At 39.7% G+C, this 26,703-nt stretch overlaps 3 protein-coding genes across 3 annotated transcripts in view; 1 reads left to right on the top strand and 2 right to left on the bottom strand.

The window, feature by feature from the left end:
* The window catches only part of rhbdl1 (rhomboid, veinlet-like 1), a 62,561-nt gene extending 52,105 nt beyond the window's left edge, over positions 1-10,456 (bottom strand). Inside the window, exons 1-2 of the mRNA XM_079659426.1 lie at positions 10,079-10,456; positions 9,890-9,987 (exon numbers count right to left, since the gene is read on the bottom strand). Of these exons, the coding sequence (XP_079515552.1) occupies positions 9,890-9,913 (24 nt within the window). The 5' untranslated portion in view covers positions 9,914-9,987; positions 10,079-10,456. The remainder of the gene's footprint in view (positions 1-9,889; positions 9,988-10,078) is intronic.
* On the top strand, positions 7,823-9,183 carry h1-0 (H1.0 linker histone). Its single transcript, XM_079660858.1, has one exon. It carries the CDS (start codon positions 8,073-8,075, stop codon positions 8,658-8,660), a length of 588 nt encoding a protein of 195 aa, XP_079516984.1. The 5' UTR covers positions 7,823-8,072; the 3' UTR covers positions 8,661-9,183.
* Positions 10,457-10,579: 123 nt separating the features above from the next.
* Positions 10,580-25,896, bottom strand: rhot2 (ras homolog family member T2). Its single transcript, XM_079659422.1, has 19 exons — positions 25,677-25,896; positions 24,920-24,978; positions 24,685-24,766; positions 24,517-24,560; positions 24,186-24,239; positions 24,024-24,076; positions 19,157-19,265; positions 18,874-18,975; positions 18,644-18,742; positions 18,443-18,551; positions 17,269-17,389; positions 16,945-17,029; positions 16,649-16,794; positions 16,433-16,533; positions 13,952-14,082; positions 13,751-13,831; positions 13,540-13,662; positions 12,445-12,647; positions 10,580-11,831 (listed from the first exon to the last, which is right to left on the bottom strand). The coding sequence occupies exons 1-19, from the start codon at positions 25,711-25,713 to the stop codon at positions 11,714-11,716; spliced, it is 1,857 nt and encodes a 618-aa protein (XP_079515548.1). The 5' UTR covers positions 25,714-25,896; the 3' UTR covers positions 10,580-11,713.
* Positions 25,897-26,703: the final 807 nt, after the last annotated feature.

Below are 26,703 nucleotides of genomic sequence, written 5' to 3' on the forward strand. Positions count from 1 at the left end.
CTGTAAAACTGCCATAATTCAAATTCATAAGGCTGCCACACTTTCAGCTCCATCTCTGCCATTTTAACATCTCAAAGCGAGGCATCTCTGCCTTCAAAAACATCAATTATTATTTCTGCCTTTTTTAGTGCCACAGTGCCATTTGTAGTTTTGTTGAACACAGGCTTTCTTTGCAGCTCCTTATGAAAGGTTTGGGATTCAAAGCTGTAATGTGGAGGGACCTCTGGTGTCTAAACGTGCAGCTGCATGCTAAAATGAGGGCCGTCCTGTTTCAAAACAAACCTCAGCGTGTCTTAGTTGCACTGACACAATTGGAATGAGTTAAACTAAACAACCAACTTTCATTAGGACACTTTAAGGACACCACATACTAAGAAAAACATAACTTAGTGGCTTTAAAGCCTACATTCACTGTTTCAACTTGTATTATTATCTCATACAACTGTTTGACTTAATTATCTCTTCAGTTTGTGAAGCAGCAGTTATTACATTTAAGCAAAGTCTTAGTTATATGGATTGCAAATAACACAATGAATGACTTATATTTTAGCTGCTACTGCCCTCTGTTGGTTAACTGCAGGTTCGATCATAGGTCACCAGTTATGAGGGGACTTTAAAGCCAAAATACTTCTGCCTATTCCGATACATTTGGTAAATGTTGTGCATTTTAGTATAATAAAAAGAGCACAGGAACTGGTAATGATATGGTAATTCTCACAGACTAAGGGGTGTTAAGGGTTATTTTCGAAAAGTGTAGTATTTGGTAACACTTTTATTACAGTTATAATACGTAAAGTTGATTTGTTTTAAATCAATTTGATCTAGGGAATAATGTTAACCTCTGCACATGGTATGAACTGCAAGCAAAGTTGATCACATGCCTTAAAATTACCACCATGTGGTTGTTTGCCTCCCCCAATATGATCAAGCTGTAGTTTACATCCATGTCTATCCTAAATATTATCACTTCATAATTTAATCATATTAGACATTGTTTTAAACCGCCTTAATTAGGATATTAATTAAGTGATGGCCTGAAAATGTGATTTGTGAGGTCACAGTGATTTTGACCACCACATTATTATCTGTGCGTTCTTGATATAAAGTAGACGTTTGTGTCAAAAGTTTAAAAATGTTTTTCCTCAAGGCTCTTCTGAGATATACGTCCAGAGAGAGGACGTATTAAAAACAGGTGGCTGGTGACTTCATGTGTGTCAGAGAATGCGTAGAGTTGTCATTTGTATATACAAGATTAGATTCCAACACAAAGTGCTAAAAGTAAACAGTGAAAAGGTTCTGGTGATCCTCATCCAAGAGGTTCCCTGAGGAGGCTCAATGCAAGCCTGCAATAAAGAGGTGTCATTATTTCCACCAACATATATTGTGTTCCAAGACATGTTGTGCTAAAAGGTTATTTTGTGTTAGGATAGACTTAGGTTTGTGGTGAAATGTTCTTGTCTTAGCAACTGTCCTTTGCAGTGATGTTTATAGAAACACTTTACAAGAATCGGTAGTTAATGTTGTACGTTTTCCTAAAATAGTTCAATTCTATGCAGGATGTTGTTCTGTTGTCACTTTAACATGTCATTTCCTCATTTTAGACCAGGGGTGTCAAACTCAAGGCCCGGGGGCCAAATCCGGCCCGTGACTTCATTTTCTGTGGCCCCACAAGAGCTTGCAAAGAATATTATATGTTTATTATACGGTTACATGATGATTTACAGAAGCACATTGCCCATAAACTACATGTCCCACAATGCATCTCAAATTAGACTTTTTTCTTCTAAATATGCCTTTTTTCTTAAAATGTGACCTTTTCTCAGAATTTGACTCTTTTTTTTTAAATATAACTTTTTCAAAATATCACTTCTTTTTTTATTTCGACTTTTATTCCAGAATTTGGCTTTTCTTTTTAAATCATTTTGTGACATTCTCACTGAATTGCAATTATTTGCCCCAGACTTCTGCTTTCAGACGTAGTTAATTATGAAGTTATTACCCTATCCAATAATAATCCAATACAGAGGCAATAATGTAATATAATACATTATATTTATATATGTATTTTTACATAGTCTTAAAGTTACAACCGGCCCTTTGAGTGCAGCCCTAATGCGGATGTGGCCCGCAATTAAATTGAGTTTGACACCCCTGTTTTAGACACTGACAGAAAATAGATCACAAAGCCAGCAACATAAAATGGTTTCTTAACCATACAATGCTATATTTTGTTTAGCTCAGAGACACTTAGATATTGCATAGCGCCCATTTATAGTGTGTACTAAACCAGAGAGTAAAGACAACTGTAGGTCTTCTGACATATATAGCTGCCTCATTTCAACTACATAGGAGGAACTTCACTATATAAATGTCTTGTTGAAGATAACTTAATTATTAACTAAAGGCTTAACATATTAATGATTTATGACTGATCGTTATTATTGATGATCATCATCCTGAAGTCTAGGCATAAAACATGGCTCAGGTTTAGTGGCAGCATGTTGGAGCAGCTTGTGTTTCTCATGTACCTAAGTCTCCAAGTATTAACAGGGCAAGGGTTAATGTCGGCATTAGGGCTAAATGTAGCATTCTTGTAATGTATCAGATCACATTAGAAGTGATAGGAGTCTGGTCAGGTCACATGGGGGAATAATCATAGATAGTATACAGATAACAGCTAGAAATAAAGCAGCAACTCTGTAGTATACATGTAAACATTGACAAAGCTGCACACATTATCACCATTACTTAATCTACCATCCTTTTTTAAGTAATTAACATAGATGTGTAAACATTTGAGGTTTTGGCAGCCTCTTTCTAAAGTGTAAAGATATTCATTCTAAAAAAAGTATCTTCAAGATTACATTTTATTGAAACCTATCATACTACTAAGAGATCCATCCATCCATCTTCTTCCGGCCCATCTCACGCTCCATTGTTCCCTCACCCGAGAACAAGACCCCGAGATACTTGAACTCCTTGGGGTAAGGACTCATTCCCTACTTGGAGTGGACAGTCCATCGGTTTCCTGCTGAGAACCATGGCCTCAGATTTGGAGGTGCTGAGAGATGTGCACTGTAAATGTAACACATTTATAAATCCAAATGAGTATTTAGGTCAGCTTCCTGCATCCATTAAAATGAACATAATAACTTTCAATGGAGCACCTTTCCCTTAAAAACACAATTTGAACGGTTAAAACGTAATTGCTGTGTCATAATTAAGCATGAGAGACAACAACACAACACAATGGAGTAGAGTGTGCTGTTTGACTGACAGCTCACAGGTGCCCTGAACGATGCGCCCAATGACAGGCCTGTTATACGAGTGATGGTTAGACAGCTGACATTGTGGAAATAGTTACCTGCTCCACATAAAGAGATGATGGGAGGGGGGGGGTAAGACATTTACAAAGAGCGCCTTGGTGTGGGCGAAACTGACATGTGCTTATTGAATTAGTTATGCAGCAGTAAGCACAGCACATGGCCGCTGACACCTGCTCCAACATCCAAGTGTTGTCCCAACTGTCGAAACACACACACCAACAGTAACTCTACAGAGCTCCCTCACACCCCAGCTGGCCTGAGGACAAGAGTATTAAAACCACGAGTGTGTCGATGCCTTGTCCTCACTTTCTGTTATCTCAACATGGCACCCTGTTAATTAAGTGCCGGTCTAATCACCCAGACATTAACGGTGTTATCTGTGTCAGCGTAATGGGCAGCAGAACTAAACAATGTCCAGCTCAAGAGCACTTTAAAACTGTTCACAGTCACTGCCAATTATATATGCAAGAAGGGAAGATGAGAGCACACAACTCCACCAAGGCCAAATCCCCTATCTCGCCATGTTAAAGAAAGTCAAAAACAACGTGTGCATCTGATTTGGGTTTGCTCCAAAATGCAACAGGTTCGTCATGGGCTCTTGCTTAAACCTTGACATAAGTTTCATAAAAATCAGACAAGTAGTTTCAAGGTAATATTGCTGACAAACAGGTGAACACTGCCTCCTTTAAAAAGCTAAACAGTTCTTTTTCTATGGATTCAGACATTTTTGTCACTACTATAACAAGTATATATTTTATGTTGGTTTCCTTTTTAGTTTTACTCAAATCACTCTGCTGTTTGGATTCAATGTTACACCCTGTCCGATGGTTGAAGAAACAAGTACACAGTATAGTGATGAAAACCGATTGGAGGTATTTGATGGAAACAGATAAGTTGCTAAAAACAACAAAAATGAAAAAACATCTTGTTTGAAAATCCCTATGTTTCACTAACCTTCTTTTTTTTGGAGATTTTGGATACACACACAGTCGACCAAAGAGCTATTGACTCTATATTAGCGTTTTAACAATATACTGTTTGTGAAGGAGTAACGTACAAAGAAAACAAGGAACAATCAGGATTAGTATCTATTGTATTTATTTTGCAATTATGAACCCATATCAATGTTGAAGGTTTCTGAAGTAAATGCTTACTAAAAGTGCTCTTGCTCTTATCTCTGGATTTGACTGCGTAGGATAGGCTCTAGTTTACAAAGTGTTTCTAATATAAAATGCACAATAAGACTGATGCTGTCTAAAAAAATACATTTTGAAGAAACAGTGAATACTTTGTGAGATCTCATTATGATTCTCACAACAAAAAGGGGAAATCATCTTATCTAAACCCTGTCTCCATACCCTCTTCTGTTGCTACCTGAGTAAATAAAAAATATCTGATTGAATCTCATGTTATCAGACTTCCAAAGCCAGAGTAAACAACGAGACAGTCCTCAAATCAGGGCAACTCCGAAAGAATGCTTTTAACTGAGAACAGTGCGATCATCATCACCTTTTTGATCCATAGCACTGATACGGAGCACACTGAGGCCTTCATTAGCTTTGGGCCAGAGACAGGACAACACTTGAGGGGTGGTTTAGGCAGCTAAAATTACAAACTGGGTACATTTAGAGGTGCAGTGCTAAAACGCTCCTGGCAGGATGGTGTGGCTGTCTTCTGTAAACATTGTGTAATATAGCTCCCACTCAACAAGCAAACCATCACTGGGTTAAACATTATGTAAGCTGATATACAGTATATTTCAGACTCACACATGACTAAATATACAACTGAGGAAGCTAGGTTGCAATGTGTTGGCAGCAACAGTGCACATATAATATTCCATTAAAATGAAGTGAGTACAAATATGTCTGTCATTCAACTGGTAGATCATTCAACTACTCTTCTGAGTTGAGTAAACACCAATCCTAAAAAGACACACACTGGGGCATAATTAAAACTTTTAGGGACAATATCTGTTTGGTTTTCCACAATACTAAAAGTTATCTATTGGAAACATCTGTGTTTTTAACAGTATGGAAGCTGGGAAAGTCTACAACAAGCAACAAAATGATGTAGCATGCATGACACCAAATGGGTGGGCCTTATCAACATTCTTTAACAAAAAATACTGCTTACAATCCCAAGCCTGATAATGAATAATTATAATTAATATTATGTTAAATGCTTTTGACAAGGGACTTTTGTATAAAAGATGCTGTTTTTCTTATTTGCGGTTTTTCAAATGAAAGCAAATCTCATATCTACTAAGTGTTTATAATGTGAAAAATGCAGAATTACACTGAAAACATTTGTTCAAACCACTATGGTATAATTAGACAATTTAAGACCAACCTCTGGATAACTCTTAATTATGTCAAATTATCACTATCCTTTGACAAAAGGGAGGCTCTGCAAGCAGGCTTATACAATACACTGGTCATTCAGTGACATCTGATTAAACTGATTATCACTGAAATGCAGTCAGTGTGGAGGAGTTCCCTCTGTCGGTGGATAAAAGGAGTGGTCTAATAACGGTGTGGGGAGGGGGGGCTTCCTAAACTAGACACACGCGGCCATGGACAAAAACACACCACTCCGGATCATCGGTGACAAAAACAACGAAGCAGTACCAAATACATCCCAAAATTACCAAAGCAAGCCAGAAGCTGTCCCTGCAGCACATGGCCTGATAAGCAAACAATGTGACAATGTGGTTCAAATGACCATATAGAGACATTACTGTTGCTGTCTGTTAATAAGAATAAAAGCAGCGCACTGCATTATGCTCCTCCCTCCATTATTCACTCATTCAATTGCGCAATAAAAAATATTTGCATTCACTCATTCATTCCTTCACTCGGTCATCTCTTTACACCCGCCCTCCCTCTTTCTATAATGCACGTGTCCTCTGTAGTACTCACCCTCTCATCCACTCCCTCCCTCTTCAGTGAAAAAAATCCACTCACTCCTTCATTCCTTCATTCCTTCATTCCTCCCTCCCTCCCTCCCTCCCTTTTTTCACTCATTCAATCCCTCCCGGCTCACTACACTAACCCACCTAACTCACCCACCCTCCCTTTAAAACACCAAAAAACTAAACATCAACTCAGTGTGAGGACACAGCTGGAGATAGAGTAGAGTGGAGTAGAGATATTTTCCTCTCTAAATTAAACTTTATTTTTATTATTTGCACTATTTATCACCCACAACAAATATTTTAAAAACTCTGGTAGGATATAAAGGTAATTAGGCATAATGTAATTTTAACTAAAGTTCATTGATTCTACACTCCACTCTGCACTGTGAGGACCCCCCACTCCCCTGGTGTTTTTTTGCACCATTGATGTGGATGAGTACAGAAAAATGGTTATTATCTGAAAAAAAATAGTGTCCAATACTAAGATTACCATGTCAAAAAAGTCGAGAAAAACACTATTCCAGTGGATGTGACTTTCATATAGGAATCAAAATGGCGTTGCAGGGAGGGACATCAGACCTGCTATTAAAATAAGGAATAACACAGTAGAATTAGGGTGAAGTTAGTACATTTTGAGTTTTTTGAAGGTCAGCACCAACACCATAGACCCTGATAAAAATTGGGAAAGCCAAATGTGAACGCTGTTATTGAGTGAGCTGTGATGCGCCAGTTCCTGAACAAAAGAAAGCCATCACTGCGCACTATATTAAAGGACTCTGCTTTCGGATACGATCCCACTCACAGCTGGACTCACACCTGGACACACAGCAGCCACTTACACCCGTATTAAAAATATTCTGATCAATTTTAAGATCCAATATGAGAGTCCCTGATCTTTGGAGGTGTTGGCAACTTTCCTGACAATGGAGCTCGAGTGGCGACTGCCATAGTGACGGTTATAAGCAATTCTGTCCAAATAACAGCAAACCCAGCAAACCCATCCACCGTATTTCAACCTATATAAAGCCACATTATCATCCCAAGTGTCCCCTGTCACTTAGGTGTCGTGACATTTAATTTATAGGAGGTTTAACAGCAAATAATCTCAACCACGTCACTCAAAGTCAATGGCCGGACTGTGTTAGTTGGGAAAATGTATCGATGTATTAAAAGCAAAAACGAAGACGGAATCCGACCGAAGTGCGTGCATCCGTTTGAGCATAGATACAATTTCGATATGCATTGGATGATTTGGCCCGAGGTTCCGTCTGTTTGGGTCAATTTAACGCGAATTGTGCAAAATTGTTCACAGCCCGCGTTACTTCCAGCGGGTTTTCCTGGAATAAAAGTTGTTCGCCGGCGCGGATGAATACGGAAAAGTGGTTCGGCGTGAAGCCCAATGTCTCTGCTATCAGCCCATAATGTTTTGTGTGTCAATATTCAGCCGTAGCTTTTATATTTGCCAGAAGTTGGAGGATGAAGAAACACAAACGGGACGACGCCAGTTCCATGGAGTCCGCTAGATCAGCTGCTGGCAGTTGGTGTTCTCAATCACGTCCGCAGATAGGCTTCATAGGCTCATCGACGCGCCTGTGGAATAAGACACTTAAGAGATCCCAGCTACTGACACGTCACTTTGTGTGGACAACAACTATATCGTTTTTTTATTGTAAGGGGGGCATTGTCTGCCAACTCGGACTTTCTAAGGGAAAGCTTTTATTTCTGGCTGCGTTTATTTCTCCGTTTCTGACGCTCCAGCTGAGCAGGGTGAAATTACACCCCCTGGACTTTCTTTTTGTTTGTTAACCAACTCCAAAGAAAAAGTCACCATGGCAGAAACGTCGTCAACTCCAGCCAAATCCAAAAAGACAGCCAAGCCTAAGAAACCTGTGTCTCATCCTAAGTACTCGGACATGATTAAAGCGGCCGTCGTGAACGACGCCAGCCGGAGTGGCGCGTCCCGGCAGTCCATCCAGAAGTACGTGAGGAAGACCTACAAGGTGGGCGAAAACGCCGATGTGCAGATCAAGATGGCCCTGAAGAGGATGGTGGCAGCCGGGACTGTGCGCCATACCAGAGGCGTCGGTGCGTCCGGATCCTTCAGGCTGACCAAACCAGAGGACTCCAAGAAGTCCACCAAGGTAGCAGCACCTGCCAAACCAAAGAAGGTAGTGAAGGCAGCCAAACCCAAGAAGGCAGCCAAGCCCAAGAAGGTGGTCAAGACACCGGAGAAAACCAAGAAGGCAGCTCCAAAGAAAGTGAAAAAGGTGGTGAAAAAGGCGACGCCAGTGAAAGTCAAAAAGGCACCAGCTAAGAAGGCAAAGGCACCCAAGCCCAAGGCGAAACCAGCCAAGAGGGTCGCCAAGCCCAAGGCAAAAACACCCAAAAAGGCAGCCAAAACTGCGAAAAAGAAGTAAAAGGACACTATTATAAAGTCGCTGTAAATACTTAAGGAAATGTTTTCGTATATGTATTATTTTTGTAAGGTCTCATGAAAACTTATGCTGTCTATACCAGTAATTCTCTTCATTGCACTATACACGCTGTAGAATTAATGTTGAGCTTTTTTATTTGGCGTTAATAATAAGGTTAATTTCTGTCTGATCCTTGGAGACAAAAAGGCTAGACTGGGGTCTGCCTGAATTGGAAGAACATGTACATACAGCTGAACTTATGAATACTTATTTTTAGTGCACGGGGTCATACTGAAAATACAAATGTGACAATGGTGATCATTGTTGAGCCTTTTAAATGTGCAGACCACGGGCAGTGGACGTCAGCTAGAATTTATTTTAAAGGCTCTATAGTAGTCATTCAATCTCCATTCTGTATATTTCATCATGTTCGGACGACTCCTACTCTACCAACATCCCACTGTGATCAGTCACTTTTAAAGACTGTTTATACTGTAATTCAATAAACCTTTGTCATCTTCTACAACATGTGTGGGTCTACTTATTGTGCGCATTTTACGCGTGCGTAATTACACTCAGCCAATTGGATGGAGGCATTTGTGCGCATATCAAAGATTAGTATTTGTAATACATTTAACAGGCACAAAACGTTGATTCCTACGTTTTGATACAAATACGTTATCTTAGACATAACACATTTAGCCACGTGCATGAAATGAGTTATTGTTCATCAAAGTGATGCAATGGAGCCTCAGATGAGGGATTATATTGCATTGCTGAGGCAGGATGGACATACACAAAATAAAGACACGGTGGTGAAGACTGAAAGGTATTATGTTATAAATTAGACTTTAGTGTTAACTGCATAACAACCTAGTCCTGGGGGCAGGGATGGACTTTCCAGGACACTTTGTGGTAAGAAGTGAACGCTTGTATACCATAGAGAATCGGTTGGGAAGCAAAAGTGCACAGGAATAAAGTCCCTTAAGGGAATAAAGCCGTAGTAAACAAGGCCGAGAGATGGTCATGAATGTAGATCTCTGGAAAAAAGGTAAAAACATCTAAGTGCAAAAATTGCCCTAGATAGAGGAAATTAAGGTGCATTTTTATAGTGTTTTACACCCTGGTTGTTCTTGAATATAAAAATACACTCAAAATCTAAACATCCTCCTTTCCCAGAGTGAGGAGGAGGCTTTGCAGACACACCCAGCCATCAGTTCCCTGCCTCTCACCTGAATGACATGCAACACTGCCATCTTGTGGTGTCTTTTGAGAACAGGCGTCTCCTCTCCACTGCAGTTGGGACCAGCACAGACAGACTGGAGTCAAACTGATGAAAGTCAAGATGACAGACACAAATTACCCTCTGTACAGTGTTAGTCATTGTGTCTTCTTTATACAGGTGTAAAATGTTAAAACACCTTATTGAAGTGACCTAACTGGAACATCCGGATGCCTAGAGAAGCGGTCTTCGTCTTTTGACATCCCATGTGGAGAAGTACTGGTTGTTGCTTCAACACACAGTAGTCCAACATACTAGCACAGCAGAAAAACAACTTAAGAAACAAAGGTTTTGCGATTAAGATGTATCTGGAACAATAATACTCAAATAGCCTATAGGTCTTTAGAACAAAATTGATCCGTTAGCATCACTTTAAACGAGTAATGCCTCATTAGCATGGCACACAGAAAAAGTACATTAAAGAAAAAAGAAAAAAAAGGTGCTCCGTCAAGTTTTCGAAGTCTGATAATAGTGTATAAATGCTGGAAATGAAAAAAATACAAAACAAAATCCAGTTAGAATTGATCAGCCATTACAATTAGCTGCTAGGAATTAAAAAACTGAATTTGGGGTAAAAAGAAAGACCAAATGTCAGGCATTTTAACTTAAAGCACAGCAATCACCTTCCATCCAACATCCATAACGTCTTTTGGGTAAAAGGTCCCACCCAGTCTAGTCTGGTCTTTTATTCATCATCTCAAATCAGTTCAATTTCAGTAAGAAAAACAGCCATATTTTAAAAGTCACAGAAGTGTATTCTGCAGAAACAGCAGGTCCCCAGCTGAACTGAGCAAGAGAACGTCCGTAACATGACTGACTCATGTCGGGAAACAATGCAATGGCGGATTATGCAACAAGGTCAAAGTGAATGCACAGTGTCAGGTGTGTGTGAATAGAATAAAATCACAGATCATCACGCTATTTCAGTCTATCAAAATCAACCATTTCAATATGAACAGAAGGAAGCTGATTGGAAGCAGAGATTAATTCCACCAGATTTTTCGTTTAACATTTTGTCATTTTTAAAGCTCTACTTGTTTTCTTATGAGAATATATTTTCGGACTTTTTTCAGATGCATAAACAAACCATTCTCCTCATGCACATTTCTTCTTCATCACTGGAGGCCTTACTGCTAAACACTTAAAAATGTTTCATCCATAGGCAAAAATAATATTCCTTGGAGCTAATAACATGCTATGACTTGTCATTGCTGCTGGAGTCATTTGGCAAATCAGATTTGAACATTTAGTATCAGTGAGTTCATTGGCGGAGATTGAGTGGCAGCCAATCAGAATGCTAGGTTAAATTGCTCCATGTGTTGCCCTTTGGTTCGTCAGTCTAGTCAATTTGGCATTTTTGTATATTATACTTAATAAACACTGCATGTACATAAAAACCTCTCCAATCTCACCATTAACATTTCACGTATAATTGAGGGGAAAGCAAAAGATGAAATAACTGTTATCCTGCATTTCCTCCTCTCTGATAAAGCACCTGATGTGAACAGTTCTTTGTGTATCAATGCACCGAGGTTAGCTCCTACTTAACCTGGTCGGGCAACGTGAGGCGAAAAAAGCAGCGAGGGCAATAATATGACCAGTATCTTCCAATTGATTTTGTTGCGATCACCTGACTCAGAGGGTAGGATAAGGTAAAGAAGAGCAGAGATATGAAGAGTTTGCTGGGAGGCTTGGAGGTGAAAAGTAAAATGATGTGACTCTGGTCTTTGAGGTTTGGTCTTGATGGATGGATGGAGCGTCAGCTGGTTGTTGATCATTTCAGTCTGGCCACGGCTCTGTAGATGGCAAAGCCCAGAACTGCAACCACAGCCGAGCCCAGCGCCACTCTCAGCCAGTACGACGTGTTGCTCATGTCTGAACCATTCAGGTGTCTGGAGATGGGAGGGAGAAATCATTAGCGGTACAAAGCAACAGCTGATAGCATGAGAACAACACGTCTAGCTTCTCTACCACATGAAGCTTTAATCACTAAATGTATGAAACCACATTTGCATTTAAATCATCTGTATATGTTACAGGTTTTCAAGGATGTCCTCAACAAGGCCTGGGACCCTCACTCTTTATTCCTCCCAAAGACACAATGCATTACATTAAGGCACATTGTGAGCCATTTCCCTTACTATTATATATATTGCAGTTTTGTAAAATACTATAATATTTTCAAATTGCACAGCTTTTCTACTTCAAATTCTACTAGAGTGCACATATTCTATATTATTATTTATGGTAATTTGTCATATTCTTGCTGTACTAACTTTCTTGTGAACAATACATTTTTATACATACATTGCATTTTATTTATATGATAGTTGCTATAATACTTCTATATCTACTTATTTTACAACTGTATTACTCTTCCTCTGTTTACGCACCATTACACACTAAAACAAATTCTTTGTACGTGTCAAATTTGGCAATAAACCTGATTTTGATTCTGATGTCACATTTATCTCAAGATCAATAGTTTGTGTGTGGATGACGTACGGATATACTGCTGCCCACGCCAGCCGGGAGTAGATGGTCTTGCTGGTGGAGTCGAGCAACAGGCAGGAGAAGGGCAGCGGGGGAGGCAGCTGGTGTTTATAACAGAACTCGGCCGGAGTCATCCCGTGGAACTGCTTGACCTCAGGAAGGTCCACCTTGGAGGCGACCAGCACACATGGGATGTTGCTCTCCATGTAGTGTTGCTGAGCAACACATTGGATAAAGAGGGAAAGCTCAGTTGTGAGAGAAAAAATACATTTTTAAATAACGAATGTCAAGTAAAGCTTATTGCAATGCGTAATAAATGTATACAAACTGAAGAAAAATCTGATTTATAATAACACTGATCTTTCAAAGTTGGAAAGGTTACAGTAACGGCCCGTCCACACGGCAGCGTGCGTTGCTTCAACGGAGACGCTTCCCATTCACTTTGAATGGGGTTCCGTCGCTTTGCCTCCATTGCTCGCTTCGAAAGTTGAATTCAACTTTTCAAGCTTCGACGCAAGCGTCAGCCAATCAAATCATATGCCAGTACAAGCACTAGCCAATCAAACCGTGTGCTTGTGTGTCCGGGGCGGGAGATTAATGTGATTGGTTGTTGGTCGCGCGCCAGACACGCCCACCGGCAAGCTTCAACGCATGCTGCCGTGTAGACGTACCGTTAGTAGTACGTGTTTATTTAGTTGAATTAAATAGTAGAGACATCCATTTCTTCCTGTGTCAAGTATCAGTAATAAAGTGGATCATTTTTTTTTTATTATAAAAAAAAAGGTTTATGTAAACAAAGCACCATGAAATTAGAATAAATAGCAGGCAAATAAAATAATTTTAATTTTCATTCCATCATTTGTTTAAGTTAGAATACAGTATATCTTACACATACTATTTCATACTCACCAGAATCAGCTATTTGAATTAAAGTCAGTGTTAGAAACTGCTAAAGGGAAGCAAAGTGAGCTGCAATAATGCTTTATCAGCAAAACAAACTGTGTGGAAAGACCAGCACACACTGATGGACAGCCTATCTAAAGGGCACACATTTAAACCTTTCTAAACAATATTTCCAGCAATGTCAGTGGAACTTTTGTGACTGACCTTGTATATACTGGCACAATAGTCAAAGGAATGTGGGTCACTGGCGTCATACATGAGACAAGCGACATCACAAGAGGCGTCCGATGCCTTCAGGAACTCCACCTCCACATCCACCTCATTGAGCTGCATAAAGAGAAGAGTGAAGGTCACAGTCCTTAGTCAGGGTCAGTGGAGAAGGGTCGTCATTAGGATTAGGATGGAAGGTACTTACGATTAGGTACTTCTCCTGGTTGCTGACTTGGATAGTGTTTATTGCATAGGGGGAGAAGGCACTGCTGGGATTTCCCTTATTCTGTAGAAGGCAAAAGAGAGAGAGAAAACCAACAAGAAACAGTCACTTTTTAGCCTTAAGAATGTTGACGAGTGCAGATTTAATATTTTATTCTCTCCAGACTAGCAGATGGTTTCATACCTCAACGCTGCGACCCACAAAGGCCTGCAGGAAGGCCGTCTTGCCTGTCCCCTGCGGTCCAATCACCTTGCAGAGAAAAACTGACCGCTGTGTCTGGTGCTGCTCCAGGTCCAACTCTTTGTCCTGTGTAACTGCACATGTAAACAAGCACAAACACTAGATATAAGTACTAGGGATGCTCCATATCGGCCGATACTCACTCTCTGCCGATCGATCGGTGCTCTCTAAACATGCCGATCGCGAGAGCCGATCGCATGACCAAAATACATGTCACTTTTCTCTGTGCGCGGCAAAACAAGCTCGCCAAAATGGCTTCACCGGTCTGGCAGTATTTTAAGGTGTCCAAAAATGACAATAAAATAGCGGTATGCAACGTGTGTGAAGCAGAAATCCTGCAGCTCCGCCCGCTGTGACGGACCGGTGATCGGAGCAACACACACTAAGAGTTAGACCCAACACACTTTGCTATTTGATCTACCTCTGGAACTAGCTAAACTAGTTATACATATATTTATTCTTCACTGTCGGGTCAGTCATTACTGGATCAGTGAGCTGCATGAGACGATACTGACAGGCTGTCAAGAGAGGGAGAGAGGGGGAGAGAGGAAAAGAGAGCGCTTCCGCTCATTTCTCCCGTGTTATTCTCCGAAGTTAATGTAAACTTGAATAATGTACTTCATTTGAATGTAATAATTATGTTGGTTGTTGTTTGTGGAAGCGCCAGTGAATGAGCCCCATTAACTGAGTTTTAAACATCACTTTAAATGGAAGATCCCCATAGGCCCCGCCCACTCGATCGGATCGGCGATCGGTATCGGCCGATACTGATTCCGGCGATCGTTCCCAAAATTGGCGATCGGAGCATCCCTAATAAGTAATAACGCAAGAACACACAGGTCTTCCACCTGCCATTTCTCCAGCTTTCACTGACCGTAAGGCAAAGTTAGAAAGATGGAAGTTGTCTAAATTATAATAGACAATATTTTATAGATAGACATTCGTATTAATAGGCCTGAGGTGGGAGGCCGACCAGGCCAGAGAAGAGGATACAATTCTTGCTCCCGCTTAGAAAAACCACTTGCCATATGAGCTGTTTTTTTTTAGCACTTCTACACACATCCAATGAGTCTGTTCCCTCCTGTTTAATCACCGTGTGGTTTGTCTTGGCTGCCAAACAGAGCAGAGAGCCTACAGCCTGCAGACAATATCACTTGTGCGGTGCTAACCAGTTTATCCTAGAAGATCTGCAGCTGCTGCACCTCAGATCTCTTGGAAAAAGCTTGTGGAAAAGTAAAAACAATAGAAAGAGGAATAAAAGTTATACAAAATGAAGAACAAGGTTGTTAACAAAACATGATTCCCCTCTTAACAGCTCCCTTATCAGTAACCCACATTATCTTCTATTCAAATGAATCTATTATTTACATGAATATTAAATAATGAAAAGAGAGAAACGACATGTTTTCATCCCAAACACTAATGATACAAAAACTGTAGTGTGGCCTGGGGTTACTGCCACAGGAAAGTTATATCAACAGCAATGATGGCGTGTAGGATAGCTATTTAGGATATGTGTTTCTCATCCGTCAAACTCTATACTGCCAGACTTGAGAATTGTTCATCAGTCAAAATTGTACTTTGTTAGCCCCAGCTGTTGTGGCACCAGATGAAAAATCAGGAGTTTAAGAATTTGGCATTTCTTAGGTAATGAACGTCTGCTCAAAACACTGTAGAAATCCATCCAACAGTTGTTGAGATGTTTCACTCAGGAACAAAACTGATAATCCAGCTGACAGATGATTAGAGCAAGCATCTGAGAGAGCTACTGCTAGCATAGCTAAACATAATTCTATAGTAACAATTACCAACAAAAATTCAAAAAAAAAGCTTGGTTAAGCACCGTTAAACATAGAAACAGAGCACATGCTACAACTAGAAACTAGACCCCTTGTTACAAGAGCTGTGTTAATCTCTGTGGCTTTCACCTGACATCTGTGGCCTCACCTGACATCTAAAAGATGCCCCCCTCTGAGACAGAATGTGTTTGATTAGCAGCACTGAGACATATTACATCAAACTTTCCAAGCTTACTTTACAAACTGGCTTCAGACTAGTTCACACACAGCCTGCACAGAGACACCACTACCGTATAAGAACAAAACAATTAAATCAGTAATCATTGTTCTTTTAGTTAATGCCTACACAAAACAAAAAGGTATAATATGTATGGAAAGTGCAATATATTTCAAACCGTGCATGCTTAAACGTGTGGACACACATGCAATTAACAACTGTTCCTTTACATCTCAAGGTCGGATGTACAAGAATGTAAATCTATTAGGGGACAGCGGACAGGATTAAGAAGAGCAATCCTCTTAACAGAAACGTATTTACCTGGAAAAGTGGTAATTACATTTTGCATTTCAACCTTTCTAATTGATATGCTGTTTGCGGGATTCCCTTCAGTTAAAAGACACAAACCTGTGACAGCGGCAGTCTGGGAGTCCTGCTCAGTGAGGATAGGGTAGCCTAGATATCCTAGATGCTCCAGGCAACGGTGGATGTCAAAATACGCAGAAAGCCTGCATGTGAAGGGATTGACATACATGTGACCTTTGAACAAAAAAAGTGCAGAAAAGTGAAAAAGTAATGCATGCAAGCTCATAAAAATCATTAACAATTGTGTGAGGTACGTACGTCCACTGACAACGGTAGCCGTGGTTGGAGATGTAGCCCTCGTCTGTGGTGGGGACCGCCAGGTAGACCTCGGCCCCCCATGGCATGTAAGGACACACGCAAAACAGGTTCTTAAGCTCTGCTGGGGACAGGGCTGAGTCCTTGTCCTGAGAGGGAAAACATGTATTTTTGTCAGAACAAGGAAACCTCTATTATTGAATTTGTAGAAAACTGATATTTACATATATTATAACATTTCCCATCACATTTCACTATGCAGTGGGATATTGTGACAGGCAGCTCGGATTCTTACTCACTTCATCATACTTGTTGAACAGCCGCTGGAGGAACTGGTAACCTAAAGGATTGAGCTCTGTGGTGCAGCCAACAGGAACTTGGATGCTTAAAAACATAACGAAGAACAAAATACTTGAATACCTCAGCATAAGGGACAAAAATGCACAAACATAAATAAGTTAAAAGCAGGAGAAATACGGCAAATCTGACGAGAACGCAGGGACAGGTATATCTATTCTAAAATACTAATGCAGAACCACCTGTTGTAAGGTTATAGTTATCACCAAAATACAAATGTATTATCTGAATTGAAAGATACAGTAACGTAGTGTCAGTAAACATACTCAGGATAAAGGAAATCATCAGTGAGCTCCAGGTTGTCGTCATAACCAAACTTCCTGAGGATGGTCCACGTGGTTTCATGTCGGCCCCTCTGGATAAATAATGTATTAAGGAACAAGAAACCTGAAAGAGAGGACATAGAATACATGGGAATTAGCTGAGTGTGACCTTGCAACAACTCTGTTTAACCCTTAGATGCACGAGTGACTGGACCCTACACTCTTCCATAAGTGGGTCAAAAAGGACCCGTGTTAGAATAATATGTGTTTTTATACCATTTTTGTCATTTTGGTTAAAGATGACCTATCATGCAAAATGCACTTTTGCACGTCTTTTCTACATGAATATGTGTCCCCGGTGTTCCAGGGAACTCACCAAGTGTCAGAAAACACAACCCTCTCTATTTTCCTCCATACCCAAATCTCTAAAAAAGGGGCTGCAACAGATCTGATACAGACTGATCCAGATTTGAACACTTCTATGACGTCACAGAAGTGGCGCTACGGCTATTGGGCCAACTCCACCAATCAGGAGGAGACAGCCACGGACATTGCCGTTCGAAAGCGCTGGAGTAGTCAATATGTCAATATGCCAGGCCTGTAGATGGTGCTGTTCTCACAGAATCAGCCAATGAAAAGACTGTTAAATTGAGCGAAATGAGGAATGGCTAAAATGCATGATCTGTTTGGTATTTTGAAAAATAAAAAGTATAAATATGCCTTATATAGGTATGGTCCTATACTATATTATTCAAATATAGCATGATAGGTCCACTTTAAGAAAAATCACTTGTATAATATTTAGTATTATATTTTGGTTCACCCTAGAAATATTTTATATTTCACTGTTTATAATTTTAGAAATTTGTTTTACATTTAAAAAAAAAAAAAACTTTTTCCCATAGGATTCCATAAAAAATGCATGCGGGTCATGTTTGACCCACTTATGGAAGCTTGGGGTAGTAATACAAAAACTACAATTTCTTAAAATGTAAATAAAAAATTTGAATGGCATGATATCCAAAACATGTTTTTTGAGGAATAGCTGGAATATGAAATGATTAAAAAAAAGTAATTACAAAGATACTTCAAGAAAACCACCTCACCGGGTCAAGAAAGACCCACTTATGCATCTAAGGGTTAAAGACACATGTTGTTATTCTTAAGGGAATTTTACCATTAAGGGTCAGGCCGTTGTCCTGCACCCCATCGCTGGTGTTCTTCCAAACAACAGTCTTCACGTCTTCTAAGGCTTGAGGTGCCAGAGGATTCCCAAAACAGGATTTCTAGAAATAAAGATGGATAGATTTGATTATATTTTGCGTCAAATAATAACTGAGAAGACCTTATGTTAAATTAAGTGATTTAATTGGCTGACCTGAAAGCAGTTGAGTTCTGCGTCGCTGAGGATACGGTCATTGTCCTGGTCGGAGATGTAGAATATTCTGCTGAGGGCTCGGACACACAGGGGCTTCAGCTGCAGGAACATATTTGATGTTTTGATGTTGCATTATTCAACCAATCATTTGCATGCGCATACAGAATGTAAATGGAAAGAAGAGACACATGCTGACTCATAGTTATATAAACAAATCCAAAATGTCTGACCTGTTTGTCCTCAGGGTCATAAAGAGGGGCAGTGGGGTGCAGAACCGCCTTCTGTGCATAGTAGAACAGCTCAGAAATGTTTTTTAAGTTCTTCGCAGAACACTTGAAGAGAAGAAAAACAGGAGAAAGAACATTTAAGGTACAATTACATTTGCAATCTAGAGGTCATATTAAGTGTGCATGTGTTCATATTTGTTTGAAACCAAGCAGCCATGTGTGTATCTCGATGTTAAGGTCAGCAGGTGTGTACATGCTGCAGTGATTAGCAACCGTTCAGTCTCACCTCGACACACGTCTCAATCTCAGAGAACTGGTTCATGATGGGGAGAATGGTTTCCATCGAGCTGCCGCAGCGCAGATCAGACTTGTTCCCCACGAGGATGATGGGAACTCTAGAACATATGGAGACAGGGTAACACTCAATATGAGATGCAGCGATCGCAGTCTGTCTAAGAACTATAATTGAAAGTGCACAAAAACTTGTATGTACGTTTACTTTAATTTGGAAACACTATTAACCAACTTTAATAATTTACATTTCTCCAAAACTGCACCAAGTTACAGGACTTTCGCTCAATAAAACAAATTCTAAATTAAAGTGCTCCAGAAATATATATCATGCATGACATCGTAATAATACAAATCAATAAATCTGTCAGCAATGCTCTCTTACAGAAACACGTCATTGATTAATGATTATTGCTCTTTTACAGCAGGAAATTCAATAACCTTTCTTTGTGCATGAGAAAGTAGCATTCAGTTTTCCCACACGGTGACTGACTAAATGTGTGCAAATGACAAACTAATGAAGTCTTAAAGCACACTGCCGATGGGCTAAGGCGGGTGGTGCAGCGACATATAACCTGACCTTTTTTTTTTCAGCGGAGTGAAATAGTGGAAGTATGTTGCGTTATAAATATTATATTAGCTATATATTATAAAAGGGGACTTAATGTCCTTTTTGGAGTTTTCCCTTCCCTGTAGTGTGTTATATAGTGTAGGTGTGTTGTGTGCATGTAAATGGTCTGCAAAGGCTAAGATCCCAAAGTTCCCTCCAGAGGCAGTCTTTTTAAGTGTATTTAAGTATAAACACACACAAACACACTATTTATGAAAAAAAGGATTACAAAAATAAAACCACTAACAGGAAAGATGTGTGCTAGCAAAGAGGCTTGGCCAAACTTCATTGCATCACATCAAAAGGTGTTAGTCTGTGGAATAACTGTAATGATGCACTGAAATATTGTACAAGTCTTGTAAAAGTAATTTCTTTCTGATTGTTTTGTAAAAAACAAAAAACAAAGAAATGAACAAGACAAACATCTCGCCGATGACGATGACCTAATATTTTATTTATAAGGAAAATGTATGCTAGAGGGGGTAGGACCAGAAACGTTTTTTTTAAGCTTCTTCTTGCCCCTGTTGAACATGACAGAGACTATTTGAGAATGTATTTTTTTGTACTTTGTTATAATTATTATTATGAGTGAGAAAAAAGTAAAAAAAGAATATATATATATATATATATATATATATATATTATTATTATTGTTGTATGTTTTCTGACATGTTCAATAAATTGACAACAAAATTAAATAAAGGCTTGTTACCATTGATTCAAAACAATAAAAAGAAAATGAATGAAAATGAAACATTTTTCATTGTAAAGTATTTGAATCACAAAGATCTTTCTTTTCTTAAAAAAGTAATGAAATGCTAACATTCTGTCAGCCATAAAGGATGTTATTAAGTTGTGTCTATAAGCATCACAAATGTTATTTTGTTGTTATTTTTTAAACTAACAAACTAAAGCCAAACAGTGACATCATCACGTGACATAACACCGGCTTTGGTTTTGTATTGTATTGAATAGCAGACTCTCAGAGCTGCTGTCACTCTTCTTTCCAGACGCATTCAGTTGGATCAGAGCAATCTTACAGTCTCCTACAGAGAACACACATCTCCCACCCCAACACAAGTCTACAGACTGTGCCATGGATAGGAGAAGCTATTCAAACAACAGGTGTAATACCAGAGCAGATGACCACGAAGATGCAGTGGAAGAATCCCTGAACGAGATCCACTGCAGAAATGGTAAGATATACGGCCTGGCTGATTTCCCCAATGCATATGATTGCGAGAAGATGACTTTTGCCCACAGGATGCGCAAAGAAAATGACATGCTGAAAAGTCTGGAAGAGGCTGCTTGGAAAAAGAAGTTTGAGAAAGAAGACCTGGCTCTTAAACAGAGCAGGGAGAAGAGAGAGCTGGAGGAAAAGTTCTCAAAGATGGAGATGAAACTGAAAGAGATGGAGAAGGAGAAAAATGACCTGGCTGAAAAACACCTGAGCTCCGAAAATGTGGTCAAACAGTTGGTAGACCAGTTGAAACAACAGGAGGAAAGGTCTTTCAAGAACAAACCCCAGAGCTCGGAGACTGAGCCTACAGAGCTGGAGATCAAATTGAAACGGGTGATGAACAAAAATATTCGCTGGCCAAAAAGAACAAAAGCTTGGAGACAGAAGTCAAAGTGTTGAAAGACGACAGGCAGGAGCAGGAAGAAAGGGTCAACAAAGACCTGGCCGATCGACACCAGAGCTGGGAGACTGAGCTAAAGCAGGAGATGATGAAGAACAATTACCTGACCAGGAGGAACAAAACCTTGGAGACGGAAGTCCAAGAGTTTAAAGACCAGGTGCCTCATTTATAAAGGGATATACGCTCAAAAATATTGTGTAAGCCAGTTTCTACGCAATGTTTGCGATTTATAAAATACTAACTTGACGGGAAAACGTGGAGTCCTCCACGCAAACTAACCCATGCGTACGCACTAAGCACAACAACGGGAGAGACGAGAAACTGCGACACCGTTAGCAGAAGGAATGGAGAGAAATAATAATAATACCATAAATAAAATGTTACGTCTCATTTATCATATAGTCTATGAAGAATTCATTTTCAAACATTGATTAAAGCCAATCTTAAAATGATTAAACAAACGCCTGTTTGAGACTGAAAACATAACTGGGAGCAATAAATAAATACGGATGTTATTTAAAACCACCTCGAGTATGTTGTGTTAATGTTATGAAATGGTTTCTCATAAATGATGCGGTAAGCAGGAGGACAGGATTTCGTCTAAACTGACGCCGTGTTGCATTTCTATAGGTTGTAGATACGAGCATGGTTTTATATACTATCACGTTTAATCGTGTTTTATGCCGTTTGCCAAGACTTGATAAGTCGCTTGTAGAACACAGGAGGTATGGAAACTAAGAACACTATGTGGTAAACTGAACAGCTAATATAACACAACACATTAGTTGTATTTCCTTTAACTGGTGGATTATGGATATAGAGTTGCTGATCGACAGCTGGAACAAAAACCACCAAATACAAACAAATAATTCAGATCCAGTCGTCATGACTCCACTCCGGAGGGATCCCCCGATCATGTCTTAGTTTCTCATCAAGGGGGGGTCTCCTGTCCCCGGTACAAACACACTGCCTGAGGAAGGCTATGTGTACTTTTTGTCATTAACCTTTTTCGGACCACTTATTTATTTTGGTGACGATCCGACCTCCATGCTGCTACTCTGGTTCAAACTGCATCCACCAAACAATAGGATTTATCTCCACCTCCCCAAAGTAACCAAAATCTGACACGGTGTGAGATGTCTTTTTTAGCTGTTCTGTCGTCATTTCCTGCGATCTTCTCCATGCAGTCAGTCAAAATGAATGAATGAGCGTTTCTTTGACTATTTATAGTCAAATATGGGCGTTACGTGAAGCCCGCAAAAGCTGCACCGCATTTCGTCTTGATTGTGATTTATAAAAGGGAAACCGGCGTAGGAAGTACCGTACGCACTTTCCTCGCCGGTACGCAATGTTCGGTGAATCGGAAAATGTATGGACCTATTTTTCGGATTTCTACTACGTAAGCAACGTTCCCAAGTGAATCCTACGCACGGCGTTATACATGAGGCCCCAGAGCTGGGAGACTGAGCTAAAGCAGGAGATGATGAAGAAGAATGACCTGACTAGGAGGAACAAAACCTTGGAGACGGAAGTCCAAGAGTTTAAAGACCAGAGGAGAGAGCAAAAGGAAAAGGAGAAGGAAAACCTGGCTCAGGAACAACTGAGCTGGGAGGCAAAAGAGAGAATGGCGGAGGATGAACATCAAGTCCTGCAGGACGTGTTCTTCACGAGGGCGGCTGAAGGAAAGGTCATCCCTTTGCAGAAAATGCAAAGCCAGACGCCAAAGAAGGACAGGGCAAGGGAAGCAAAGATGGAGGAAGCTGAGGCGAGTATAAATGCCACAGAGGAGACGGAAAATAGGGAGGCGACGGAGAACTACGGGGAGGGTGTGTGGAGCTGGACGCACCAGAAGTGTGACCGCGACATAGAGTGGGAGGAAGCTTGAGAACCGTAACTCCCTCTTCCTCCTCCCTAACTCCCTCCTCCATTTCTCCCTCAACCCTCCCCTTTTCTCACATTGGGTTTTGTCCTGGACCCCAGGTTTTCCCGCAATCCATATTCTTGGAATTAGGATTACAAAAGAATAACAGCCAACTTCCTTCTCCATTTACCTCACCTCCTTCCCCCTACATCACCCTCTCTCCCCTTACTTCTCCCACCACTCCATCCTCCATTTACCTCACCTACAAACTCCCCCCCCTAACTCTACCACCAACCGAAGAGTCGCCAAAGACCCATATTCATAATAAAAATTAGGGTCAACAAAACTTAAAGGTTACCCGATTCGTTATTGGCTGATTGTTGCACAACCCAGAAAACTGTTGTGACATCACCAAGTGGCCAAAATCTAATCTAATTGTCAGGTTTATATATACTCTGGTGTTTATATATACTCTGGTGTTTTTATAGATTGTTCTTGGTGTTTTTGTCTCACTATACAGGTTCATTGTTTAAAAAAAAAAATGTGTTCATTTCACTGTTGAAATCAAAAGTTGTTTATCAGGCTGCAAGCTTTATGTCTTCATCACATGGAAATTGTTTGCGCTACTTAAACACGCACAAATCCAAGATTACCAAGTTCGCCAACATTACGTTCTAACAGTAGGGAGGAGTGCAAAGTTCCATCACATAAGAGACCAGGTAACATACACCCATAAACAGCTGATACATACTTGTTTCCTTTCTCTGCATCTCCGTTAACTAAAGGGATCCATTTAGTTTTAATCTGAAGAACAAAAGCAGAGACAGGCAAAAATGCATTAAGTCAATGCTATTCATAGTACGTGGAATGCTTATACAGTAAGTTACAATATAAACAAGTATCAGGTTACTACCTTGTCTATCGTGTCCTCGTTGGTGACATCGTACACAACACACACCACATTAGCCTGTGTTGTTGAAGAAAGAACAGGTTTAGCAAGAAGAATACATTGAGCTAGAAAACAACTAAGAAAAAGATGTGGATGTTTATGTTCCTGGCATGAATGATGTAAATACAAGGCCTTGTAGACATGTCTTAACAAATTATATCTACAATTATATTCATTTATCTGGCTCCAAGTTGTTATTCTAAATGAGGGAATATCAATAATCATCATTACCCAATTCAGTCCATTAATTGAAATTGTTCAAACAGATGACATTAGTGCTGTTTGGTGTACTTACCTTGATGATCTCATTTTTAAGGACTTCATCACTCTGCTCTGTTTCTGTTGAGGGCAAACAACATTTGTTTTAAGTCATAGTCGAAGCGATCCAGTTTGACAAACCGCACACACACAAACAGACACAGAGGACTGAGCAATGTTGTTGTTAGCATTCAGGTCATGTTACCCGAGTAGTCCACTATGTGTGTTGGCACTTTCTCTGGAGTCACGTCAGCAGGGATGGTGATTTCCTCGGCTCTGAGAGGAACCTGTCAGAGAGATGTATATAAATTTTTAAATATATTTTCTCTGAATTGGCTACAATAGATATTAGAGTCAGCTGGTGTAAATGTCCCAAGTTTTCATGGACATACAGTACTCCTTTAGGTACAGCAGGGATACATAGTTAATCTGACACTTACCTCTTCTGGGAACTCCTCTCCAACCAAAGACATGATGAGTGATGTCTTCCCCACCTTGGCTGTTGGAAATAACATGAAGAGGATGAGAGGGGCTCACAGAGGAAGAATAAATGATCCAAATTGGCTTGTGTGAAAAAAGAGACAGCACCTACCTAAATAAATGTTGTAGAAAGTTAGCTGGCTAGTCCTTATGTTATCATTTACATAAAAACCCTGATATGGACTGACTAGCTTATTATTAGTACAAGATCTGATTACTTCTACTTTTACTAAAGTACAAGTTCTGAGTGCTTCTTCCTACTCTGACTGTTAGTTTAGTAGCAGCTTTTATGTTAATGTTAGTTTACATGTCAATAATCTCAAACTAACGGATAACTCAAATATCAGAAAATTAAATAAACATTGCATCTGTTTATTGGGTAATGTATATTTCAGTGGACGGCAGCTGATAATTTAGCAAATAATAATAAAACATGTTTACTAACTTCTCTATGGCAGCTAACTAATAACCGTTCAGAAGTTACTGAGCTAACGGTTAGTTAGCATTGCGGAAATCAGCACTTGGAAAGCGGCCAATTAATAAAAAACATATAATTTAATAACACAGTGGGTGCAGATGTACATATTAGGACAGTTTTCGACACCATGCCACCAGGAGTAGCCGAGGTAAATTCAGCGACAAGTTGCCAAGTTAGCTTAAACTGCTAATGTTTGCTAGTCTTTTAGTTTGTGGTTAACTGTCAGTGAAATGACTCACGTTCCCCCAATAACAGAATCCTGACGTCCTGCTTCATGTTTCCTATCTGTTTGACGAACAGTCCGACACGCTGCGGTGCTACAGTAACATTTATCTTGCATTTGAATGTCAAATTCTAGATTAAATCAAACGTGTGGCTGCTCTCCACAGCGATATGCACCAAGGTGAAAGCATATCATTCCGGTTCACAAAGAGGAGGCGGGGAAACATGCCCCCTGCTGGGCAAAGGGACACCCTGCAGACACTGTTTACACCACATTGTATATAATGAGGTTTGATTGTAGTCTGTAAAACAAATAAAGTATCTATTTATCTATCTATAAACGTACATTTACACAAGTACTGTACTTAAGTACAAGTTTGAGATACTTTACTTGAGTATTTTCACTTTATGCTACTTTGTACTTCCATACTAGGACTACTCCACTACGATTAGGTAAACGTTGTACTTTTACTGCACTACATTTATTTTATACCTTTACAGATTTTGATTAATGATGTGAAATATAATCAACAATTAAAACATACTTTAGTTACACCTGGAGTAGATTCACAGGCTACCCTGCAGTATACAAAGTTATTAAAAACTAGTTGCACCTTTACCAGCTTTGATAAACCTTTAATGATCAATCATTATAATCAAAACTTATGATATATATTTATTTCTGAAATGGACAAATCTGCAGAATGAGTACGAACACTCTGGTACTTCTACTTTTACTCAAGTACCAGATCTGAGTACTTGTCCCACCTCTGTATATTACACCCACAATGTTACATAACTAACCACAACATTATTGGTAAATAATTTGCTGTTTAAATATAAAATAAATGAAGTAGCCAATATTTTGTTTGATTTCTATTTTAGAAAAAAAAAAGAGCAGCGAAAAGAAAGATGGACGTCTTATTTAATGTAATTATTACCAAAAAATAATGGTACTCTGCCTGAATCTTTAAGACACAGTCATGTAAGGGAACATCATTTGAGTAATTACTGTTTGAATGACAGGGGCCTTTCCTCATTCAA

The sequence above is a fragment of the Notothenia rossii genome (assembly GCF_949606895.1).
Source record: "Notothenia rossii genome assembly, chromosome: 11".
Taxonomy (NCBI): domain Eukaryota; kingdom Metazoa; phylum Chordata; class Actinopteri; order Perciformes; family Nototheniidae; genus Notothenia; species Notothenia rossii.

Coding starts and splice junctions, on each gene's coding strand:
- h1-0 (XM_079660858.1), top strand. CDS start 8,073: ATGGCAGAAACGTCGTCAACTCCAGCCAAATCCAAAAAGACAGCCAAG.
- rhot2 (XM_079659422.1), bottom strand. CDS start 25,713: ATGAAGCAGGACGTCAGGATTCTGTTATTGGGGGAAC. Junction 17,390..18,442: donor CAACGGCCTGACCCTTAATG/GTAAAATTCCCT, acceptor CCTCTCTTTCAG/GTTTCTTGTTCCTTAATACA. Junction 13,663..13,750: donor ACCAGGAGAAGTACCTAATC/GTAAGTACCTTC, acceptor CTCTTTATGCAG/CTCAATGAGGTGGATGTGGA.